The sequence below is a fragment of the Andrena cerasifolii genome, chromosome 9 (genome assembly GCF_050908995.1).
Source record: "Andrena cerasifolii isolate SP2316 chromosome 9, iyAndCera1_principal, whole genome shotgun sequence".
Classification (NCBI taxonomy): Eukaryota; Metazoa; Arthropoda; class Insecta; order Hymenoptera; family Andrenidae; genus Andrena; species Andrena cerasifolii.
Window position 1 is genome coordinate 1,338,159 of NC_135126.1, and position 10,821 is coordinate 1,348,979.

Genomic DNA, 10,821 nt, shown 5'->3' on the forward strand with positions numbered 1-10,821 from the left:
TATCCATGAGATATCCCGAACCTTTCGGCCTCCCGCCATATTTCCTCCGCTCGAACCTTTACTCCCGTCCCGTATCTATATCTTGGCATCTGGAACGACGTAAGGAAGAAGGTGGTGTAACTATATACTTTCTTCGAGAGATTACGAAATCGCGTTTTCAGTGTTCGAAGGGAAAAGCCCGCTGGTGGCGGCGGTATGGGTGGGCAAGGGGGGGCAGGGTAGAAAGGAAACGGTTCGAGGACATTCCCGTCGAGTTTATCGTGAAAGTTTTCGCCAGTTGTCCGAGGATAAGGACAAAATCCAGAGATCTCGCTCGGCGACAATGAGGACCTCTCTGGACGATATCCTACGATCGTAATATAGTGCCGCCGCGCCGATCCAAACGACGGGGATGGCAGAAGAGATACCGTATTCACTGTTTGTTAGTCTCAGCCTTTACACCGGGTTAGATTTTACGCGGTTGTCAGGGATAAGAGATGTTCCTCGTGTGACAACTAAGTTATAGATCATTTTGATACCGTTAATCAGACACGGGGCTTTGAACCTGCCCTTTGTCTACCACGAACTGGCCACAGCCATAGCATCACTGATTCCTAACCAACCCAAACATGAGGAAGAGAGGAGAACACGTGTTTGAGTCTTTGTGTTCTTGCGCAGTGTTTACAACTTTGTCTGGCATGAGCATTTTAGTAAATCATAACTGTGCCTTGATTATTTCAATTCAGTTGAAGTAAAATTGTAATTATGAAAGGGTGGCTCCAGGAAAAGACTCGAATATAATGAAAAATTATTAGAGGTAGTGCAGTGTATTTGGAATACCAGTTTGTTTAAGACGAATAAAAAATACAGCAGAGGATGGGAACAAATAAAACTGCATAATATCATAGGGAAACTAATAAACTTTTATATTTCAAACTCTCAGTAATAATAAAAAAGAAAAAGTAACTGAAACTTTGGCCTAAATGATAAATGACAGTAAGTATCGATTCCGTTAAGGTGCAGGTACCTAATTTGGAATACCGGTAGTACAATTTACCTTCACTTTATAAACTTAAAAAAGCATGTAGATAATTAAATTATGATTTAATCAGGCTCAAAAACCACAATGTAGAAACAATCATAGGTAAATACCTATAAATGGACAGCGCTGACCGAAACCGACGCGGCGCAGGCGGTCGCTAAATTTTGGAATATTCCAAATTACCTTCACCTTCGGTATTTCGAATTAGCAACGTGGCATTGAAACCTAAAATTTCATGTCACACTTTTGTGTTCTCGAAATTATCGCAAAACTGACACGGAACCATGGAAGGAACGTGCAATTGAGTAGATTAAGTGTTTAACTGTAAAGTTACAAATTAAATAGCGTTAGTAGTTTATTAGATACTTCGGCATTCCAAATTACCAACAGTATTCCAAATATGCTGCACTTCCTCTACACGTTTCAAACGTTGAATACCTTTGCGAATATTGCGCATTCACGCAACCCCTCTTACACCTGTCCTTTTATTTCCATCCAGGATTTATAAAAAGAAATGTCGCAATTACAGAATATGTGATTTACCTACCTATACATTTTTCATAAAGGAATACATTAAACCGCGCCAATTGAGTGTACAACGTTGACTTCACTGAATAATCAAAAGGATAAACGTGCAGGTTTAAGGGGCAGAGCACGAACGTGCTCCGAAGTGTTTGTGGAATTGGCTAATTGCACATAAAGGGAGCTCACAAATGAAAGATTTGCCGGGAGGTATTCGCATAAACAGCGAGCCGCGCGACGCATTCGTATAATAGTATAATTTAGTAATTGCGTGTCGGTAGGGGATGAAATCGAAAAACACAATACGTAGTTCAATCTGCGATAAAACGGGAGGGAGGCGGCATAAATTTCGAAGCCACGCGAGATTGTAATAAACAATCTGTACGCTACCACGATAAAGTGCTTGTTAATACGTTTAAACGATTTCACTAATTTGTATCGAGCTCGCTGTAGCAAACTACAAAAGCGGCTTTTGTCGTGTTTTCATAAAGGGTCATTGATAAGCTTATCGCGTAAAATAATTGCATATTAATTGCCATTCGAAAGGGTCAAGAGATATTTGTAAACCGCATATGAATATTCGCCTATCCTTTTTCATTGTAACAGCTCCATTTGCTATACGATTTTCAAGGAGATTACGATTACTCTCGCAAGTGCATCAATTATTAATTTCAAATGAATTATTCTGCTAACGGTTCTTGGGACGATTTATCTTTTCAATGCAATTGCATTTTAAGAGTTATACGTATAGGAATAAGAACATACAACAGTTTTGGTGACAGTAAAGCATAAACTAAAATATATGAGAAACATAATGATACTTGCGTATATGCAGATAGTCTCTCCCCTTTAAATAGCAATTACAACAATCTAAATGAATGTTTTGGAGACCCAAATTAAGGGAGCTGCTTCATTTTATAATGATCTATAAACTTCTTTACTCGCACGTCATAAAAACTTGTATAAAAGTGATTTCCAGTATTTCCTGTGGGGGCGCTAGCTAACAGCCAACTTTTCACTATGTTATCGACAGTTAATAATATAGTGAATATGGTAATTTGAAATGTTTAAATAAATCGTTCTTACCCTTCCCTCTATATGAAATAAAGGTGTAGCAATACTACTACTAATAATAATAATAGTAATAATCCATCTTTACTACATTCCCCTCCAAAAGAAAGATATGTGAAATTATTAAGTGTTGTTCGATTATTCCCACCTCAGAATATGAGTATAGTATTAATATATAAGGATAAGCGGAATATTTCAGTGAGGTGCTGGAACTGAAGGGATTTTGAAAATTTTAAATTTCCTCTCTCCTTCAACACCTAACTGAAATATATCAAGATCCAATTCTTACTGAAATATGCCAAAATCCAATTACCGTGCTTTGACGCCGACTTACTTTAATTTCGCTTGGTGAAAAATTATATTGGTGTTGTGAACTTTTCTCTTTATTAAGGCATTTTTTCGGGTTGAAAATTTTAATTTTCCATATTCTTTTTAATTGAAATAAAAACACATGTTTTTGTGCCAATTACCGTGCCCGGAAAAATGCGTTGTCCCTATTCCTGTGTCCCCAATTACCGTGCCCTTTTTTTAATAGCGTTCCCGCGGTTAGGTTATGTCTTTGAACTTTTAACTGTTCACAACATTTTTTTGTTCTACGAGAGGTGTTTTTATGTAATTTAAATATGATCTTTTGCATTACAAAAGCAAAATATGCAAATATAAATTTCTGTTCACCCGTTTTGAGAAACGAAAGTAAGGTTAGGTTTAGCAGTTACAGAGGGAGCCAGTGGGCACCGAGGGGGACGATAATATAAGGACAAGCATTAAATTCCTGTCCCTATTACCGAATTCACTTTTAAAAAATATGGAAACGTTTTAAAAGTGCTCATTTTGCTATTTTTCATAAAATTTGAACCTTTTATGATATAATAAACACGTTACATAAGTGCGAATCATGATATTTATCAATTTATTCAGTCCTGTAAAGTACGTGTTCCGTACCGTTTCCGGTAAGGATTTAGGTAAATCCATCGAAACCTTCATATACATTTTTGAAAATTTGTTTATTATGCTTTACTTGTTTAAAAATGCAACCTTCATCATTTCTAACATATACATTAATAGTTTAACTTAATTAAACAAAATTATTTCCTTATTTATTTATATGCGTGTTTTTGTACAGCTTCTTTAAGTATAAAGGCAGGGTAATAGGGACAGGGCACGGTAATTGGGACATCTACCTTACATCTATCCAGAAGGACCAGGTCCCCACTAACCTGGGACAGAAAAATGCATTGAGATTCCATCTATTCATTCTATTCTATACCGGCACGAACCACCTTACGTTACGAGAATTCCCACTAAATTGCGCAACATAGTGAGATTCTAGGGCATTTTCCCTAGTGGACGAGTGTGACCTTAAAGTTGGTAATTCGATTGTTGCACTACCTGGAGGCACCTATATAAGCTGAGAGAACTAGAAGGACGCTCTTAGTTCTGCTCAGTTTTCGATTGCCCCACTATTCGGTGCACGTAAATAAGTGAAAATGAAGAAATTAGTTGTTGTTTTCTTGTTGAGTGTACTGATCAATCAAGGTATGAGGACAACACAATTATCATCATATAAAGGGTGTAGTTAACATAAAATCACATATTTATAACGTATATCATATTTTCAGGTGAAAGTTTATACTGTTATAGATGTAACAGCAACCACCCAGGGTGTGGCACACCTTTAAATTGGTGGTGGTATTGGGGAGAAACTTGTCCAGAACAAGATGACAAGTGTATAAAAATTATTGAAAAGAAAGGAGGTATATGTCTACTTATAAAACTTGATACTACAGTTGAGCTACAGTTGAATGGGGAACATGTTTCGTTAACTTATTCTATGTTTCAGCTGAAACTATTATAACGAGAGAATGTCTGAGCTCCGTTCGTAGCTTTAGAACGGATATTCCAGCTGATCGATACGAAGGTTGCAGACCTGCTGCAAAAGATCTCCAATTAGGACATTATGTAAATAATACAATTCCTCAATTGGATATACATAGAGATTATTATGATGAAGTAACATGGTGCTTCTGTTACTTTGATCATAGGTGCAATAGCGGTACTACTATCACTATGTCATCATTCCTATTGTTTATAAGTACAGTATTTTCTGTCTATAAGCTTGCCTGGCACTAACGTCTTTAAGCCCAATCCCTATCCGCACCAATTCTGAGAATTCACGGAGTCGGCGAGTTCATCACGTCGAGATCCTCGCCGCTTACCGCTGACATCGTTTTTTTTCATTCCCTCACTCTCGCATGTTTCACCTCAAAATCGTGGCTACATCTGCCTATAGACCCGTCGCCGGAATCGAATCGCGGGCTTATAGACAGAAAATACTGCATTGCAATACAACAGTTATTTAAAATGTTAACAAAGCGTGGTTACGACGATTTTAACCCTTTTACGTTTCGAGAACCACGCCTAGGATGAGTCTAAATCGTACAACGCAGTTCTCTGCGTGTGTGTGCGTGACGCTATCCCCTCCACCTGGCGGTCCCACCATTCACGGTCGCTGGCCGCGCGAGACCACCAATTGAAGGCGATAGCGAAACGCAAGGAAGGTCTGGATAAAGCAGACGACTCAAGTTTGCCTAGGTGGCCGCGAGCTGAATGACAACGCAAGGGGTTAATTGGTTTAATTTGATACAGCTGAATCACATCAAATGCACTTGAGTGTTAGCATTTACATGTAAATGAAGCATAGTGAAATTTAAATTAAAGTTTTCTATTTCACTGTTTCTCTTAAAATTTGCTACACTTGTACATAATGTAAATATGTACATACTTTGAATGAAAAATAACAGTATTGCATAAAACAAACAAGATTGGGGCTAAACTAATTGCAATACAAAATTTACATATCTATATGTAAGTAGTAAATAATAGTAAAAGTATGTAAGATAAAATGAGTCAAATTGAAAGCTCTTGTTAACTTTCAATCTGATTCATTTATCTGTGTACTGTTTATGTATATTATTCTTTCCGTCCAAAAGATCTGTTTACAAATTTTAGAATACCACTATTTTTGTATGAAGGGTAGTATTATACACTGTATTAGAATGTTTTCATCTACCATATGTCAATTAATATATATATATGTGTAATGTACTGTTCACATTAATGTGCTTAAGCAATAAGTTAGCACAAATAATTGTCAAGCAACCTAACATATCAAACTGCCGTCCAGTGGTGAACAAACAAGAGTATTTTTTAATTTTATATCATGACTTTTGTAGCTACTTTTAATTATATTAAAGTTTTAATTGAAAAAAATTGTGTAACCTGTTCTATTTATTTACTACACCTGAAAATATTATATGTATTACTAAGTAGTGCTACAAAACAAATAACTGATCTACACTTAAAAAGTTTGTCACTAATAATTAACATGGGCATACTGGGTCGTTTATGTCCATGACTGTTTTTTTTATTGTTTTTGACTTCCAAAAAATCTGAAAAAATTATGTGATACTTATTCAAATCTCTACTTTAACATACAATCGTTCTTTGAGTCAAATGTTTAAAGGATCAGTTAGGAAGAATAAAAATTCGGAAGGGAGTTTAAGAAAAGAGGCAATTTTAATTTGCTCGGACATGAACGACCCAATGTGCCTGCTGCGGGTTAAGGAATTATATTAGAGAAAAAGGGTAAGTAAATACAGAGAATTATACAAAAACTGCATCTTTTATTACAAAACATTTTGTAAGTAGGGATGAACCGATCCAAGTAAATACAAGTAAATACTCGATACTTTCGTTTTGATACCAGGTAATTTTAGTATCGATACCTACGGTTGTGATACGATCTATCATTTGGGAAAGAAATTATTTTACAGTTCACGAGTTATAACAGAAAATCGGAAAATAACTGGATTTTCAGGGTTTAATTCCACCCACTTAGAGTGAATTTGGGCAGCAAATAAAAATTGTGTTGTAATCAAGAGGAAATCCCCCATATATTCACAAAGTTTTAGAATGTTTTTAATTTTCGGGTTCGGGATCTTCCCTTGTGAGTAGATATCGATACTTTCTTTCGATACAAGTTATGATTAAAAATATCGATACCTTGATGGTATCGGTTCATCCCTATTTGTAAGAAAGTATTTTTAAATAGCATAAAAATAATTTATGAGAAAGTGGAATGGTATTCGCTTATACGTACAAGTAAATGAATATATGACTTTACGATATGCGTTTTCAGACTTATTATAGTTATGTTTTTATACTTATCAAAAGTATAATTTCAAAGGAACAATAACAAATTAAATTAAAATGAAACTCAACTCTTAACTTGGTAGTTAACTACCCTCTCAATTAAAATGAAATGAACAGAGATGTTTCTAGGCAGTCACACGAGTGGAACATGAAATGACAGAATACTGAAAAGCAAAGTGCGTGATATTACAATGGAACAAATAAATCCATCGTCTTAAGCAGCTTTCACGGTCTTTTCTTGTCCCCTGTGCTGTGTTATATTCTCCTGCACTGAATTCTCTTCCACCTGCTTCTCTACCGGCTTCGCATCACCCCTTACAGCAGGCTGTCCCGTACTTTGAATCTTAATGATTCTCTCGTTCTTCTTTTCCGAATCGAATTGTTTCCTCGGCGCAGTAATAGTCAGAACTCCATCCGACGACATGCTAGATTTAAGTTCATCAATGTCGCATTGCTCTGGTACATGGTACTTGCGTTGAAATTGTCTCGAGATCCAGCCGTGCTCATCCTGTTGCTCTTCGTGTTTGGCCTCGACGACTACATTCTTCCCTACGACTTTAACAGTCACTTCTTCCGGGGCGAACTGCTGAACGTCCAGAGTTACTTCGAACTTGTTTTTATGAGCTTGTACTATAGACGAACCATTGGATCTGCGATCCACGCTCCTTTCATAGGGTTGGTATCTTCGTAGACCACGGCGACGAGGTCTAAGCACCAAGATGTCGGTGTCGTAGGGTGCCAATGCAGAAGTTGGCAAATCTTCAGGATTCAAAGACAATCCAAATTGCTGATCAAAAAGTTGATGAGGCCTCTCCAAATCCTCCCACCAGCTGGAGAATAGCATCGGTAGCAGAGACATTGTTGCTTCTTTGTTTATTTCGTTGCTCCAAACGTTTGCTTCTTTTCCACTCGAATCTTCGGCTTTCTTCTTGGTTTGTCGAATAGGTATTCACTATCTCACTTATAAGATTTAAACAAAACGCAAGATCTACCTACGCTCGTGAATGATATCACCGGCGATTGGTTTTGAATTTCTTTGCAATGGCTGCGATGGACGAGCGTTACGTTCTATACGTTACGCCGTGACTATATACTACATAGTGGGGGTAACAGTGGGTAACAATAATCGAGAATTTTCGCGAAGCTTACAATCATATAGCGGATTCGGTATCTCGCACTGACTCTATGCTCGTGCCAGAAAATTACTTGGATTAGTTGATTCTTATAGAGCTATCTTCGTCTCTTTCAGAAACAACTTATTTTCTGACATCAGCACAGAGTCAGTGCGAGATACCGAATTCGCTATCAGTTCTCCAAGAAAACTACACGCGAATATCGATACCCGAGCAAATATAATAACCATGAATATACGAAATTCGATCAAAATGTAAACTTATTTACCATTTGAAAACTGCAGGCAAAAGTTTCGAGTATCCCTGTTGCATATAACCATGTTGTAATCATCATGACCGAAAGCGCGCGAATGTACGAGAATACCTGTGAACAAGGATTCAGGCGGTTTTGAATATTCGCCGAACTCGCGAATGATACATACCTACGTGTATATGTACTAGCCAGGAAACTCAATTTAACTGGATTTTTATTTATACAGAGCTTTTAATTCACATAACAAGAAAGCGAACTTTTGAAAATATCTCGAAAATGTGTCGCATAAATATTGACTATTACACGTAATTCCAATTGCATCATCTATACAAGTCGAATCTCCTAGCTCTAACGTATAAGTAATTGATGATTTCTTATATTTTGAGTCCGTTGTAACTTAAAATTTACAATAATTCTACGTACCACGTACAGTTGTGACAAACGCTTCACCATTCCACTTGTTCACACTCACTGTACGAAGTGGTTCAAATTCAACGTTTCGTTAGGTCAGTAACAAAGTTAGGTCGTGAACCAAATGAGATGAATCTCATTATGGACTAATGCTATAATATGAATTTTAAATCAGTTACATAAATATTAAATAATGAATTGTTCAAATATTATGAAATAAATTAATAAAATATTTGTGATACCTTTCAAAAGATTTTATCAAGTTATACATAGAATATACAATTATGTTAATAGAACAACACTATTGACTCTTTCAGTTTCCGCTCTGTACTCTTTCAAATATCATAATTTAAAGTTTTTTTTTAAGAATTCTTTAAAAATTAAACAAAACACGTTGCGGGTTAGAAAATTCATTGCATCGTATTTGCTGGAACAGATTTGGAAACGATTATTACAGCATACGTGTATTTATGCAATTAATTGTTACAGGAAAATATAATATAATTTGTTATTGTTCTTTTAAGCGATTATAATCTTTTCTTGCCTGTATTGTGCAATAAAATTTCATAAAAAAAACGCAAATCTACAATTTCTTAATTACTTATTGAATTGCAGACACGTAGGTAACACAAATACTTCAATTACGACTTGTATTGAACGTGTTAAAAATTGTGAAAGATAATATTAATATAATAACTTTCATACATCGCAAATACGAAAGAGTTATCAATAAAACGCCAGCAACTGCGTCAAAATTACGGCAACCATAAAAGTAGTAAATACAATTTGAGATTGAAATCGTTTAAATGCAAACATATTTTCACAATAAGTAACATGTGCATGTAATATACTGTTATTACTTATCTCTACATGCATTTACTTTGGCAAATCGAGACTTTTCCACGATACTATACCCATTTTGCTGTATGTAAAGTGCTGACTCAATAGTCGCGGGGTTCTCGAAAGCTCGAGACGTGGCTGGGTTCTGGAAAGCTCGAGAGCCGTCGCGATCTGCGCGAGCGCGTAGATATAAACAGCCGCGTGCAACGGAGCCGGCAGTTTCTACGTAGCAACCAAGGTGTGAGCATCGCGATTTGAAACGAAGTTTCACGACACATTTATCGAAGGCGATATCATCGTGATACATTCTTCTTGCGTATCGTTTGCAAGTTAAATAATCGCGAAAATGTCTCTTGTACCGTTGCTGTTCTCCGACTGGTGGGAGGAGTTGGACCGCCCTCATCGTCTTTTGGACCAGAACTTCGGTTTGGGCCTGTGTCCGGATCAGTTGCAAGCACCCAGTCGATTGGAAGTCTATCTGCAGAATATGCAACCACGGAAAAGAGCTTACTACAGACCTTGGGTTGATATGCTTCGCTCGAACGAGGGAGGCACCTCCACCGTTCAGGCGGACAAGGACAAGTTCCAGGTGGTGCTCGATGTCCAGCAGTTCGAGCCCAGTGAGATCGATGTTAAACTCGTCGACAAGTTTGTCATTGTCACGGCGAAACATGAAGAGAAACAAGACGAGCATGGCTGGGTTTCACGCCAATTCGTTAGAAAGTATTTGATACCCGAGCAATGCGACAGCGACCAAGTTGCGTCGAAGCTGTCGTCCGACGGTGTTCTTACCATCACAGCACCTAGAAAGGACCAGCCAAAGGTGGAAAACGAGAGGGTAATCAAGATCGAGCACACTGGAAAACCGGTGATCCAGTCAAAGGTGACCAAACAACAGGAACAGAAGCCGGTCGTGGTGAAGGAGAAGGAGGAGAAGAAAGAAGAGACGAAGTGAAGAGGTTCCCAATATTCCTACCACGTATTCTGTATTTTTCATTATTGTCCATTGCTCATCGATCTCTACGATCTTATGCCTATCGTAGCATTTCTTGTTATCAAAGTGATATATCAAAATTTAGAATAGTATACGTAAATTGTAAGTCTTAAATAGTAGATATCTTGCATTTTCTTTTTGCTTAATAATCGATTTGTTTCGATTAAATCGTAACTATACGTATGTATGCTGATTTATTTGCCAGTATGGAAGACTTATGTATGTATGCGTTTTTTATGTTATTAATAAATTTATAAGTGATTATACTTCTTGTTGTATGATTTCTATCTGATCCCAGGCATCTCCAGTCCTAAGATACTTTAATACCATTAATATAATAAGAAGAAGCAGGAAATCGATTTCT

At 37.0% G+C, this 10,821-nt stretch overlaps 2 protein-coding genes and 1 pseudogene across 2 annotated transcripts; 2 read left to right on the top strand and 1 right to left on the bottom strand.

Annotated features, from left to right (window-relative positions):
- Window positions 1-4,019: 4,019 nt before the first annotated feature.
- Window positions 4,020-5,888, top strand: Crim (QVR superfamily protein crim). Its single transcript, XM_076820927.1, has 3 exons — window positions 4,020-4,150; window positions 4,234-4,368; window positions 4,455-5,888. Exons 1-3 carry the CDS (start codon window positions 4,102-4,104, stop codon window positions 4,742-4,744), a joined length of 474 nt encoding a protein of 157 aa, XP_076677042.1. The 5' UTR covers window positions 4,020-4,101; the 3' UTR covers window positions 4,745-5,888.
- Window positions 5,889-6,277: 389 nt separating this feature from the next.
- Window positions 6,278-7,904, bottom strand: LOC143373550 (protein lethal(2)essential for life pseudogene; annotated as a pseudogene).
- Window positions 7,905-9,662: 1,758 nt separating this feature from the next.
- On the top strand, window positions 9,663-10,723 carry LOC143373551 (protein lethal(2)essential for life). The gene has a single exon (XM_076820925.1). It carries the CDS (start codon window positions 9,810-9,812, stop codon window positions 10,416-10,418), a length of 609 nt encoding a protein of 202 aa, XP_076677040.1. The 5' UTR covers window positions 9,663-9,809; the 3' UTR covers window positions 10,419-10,723.
- The last annotated feature ends 98 nt before the right edge of the window (window positions 10,724-10,821 follow it).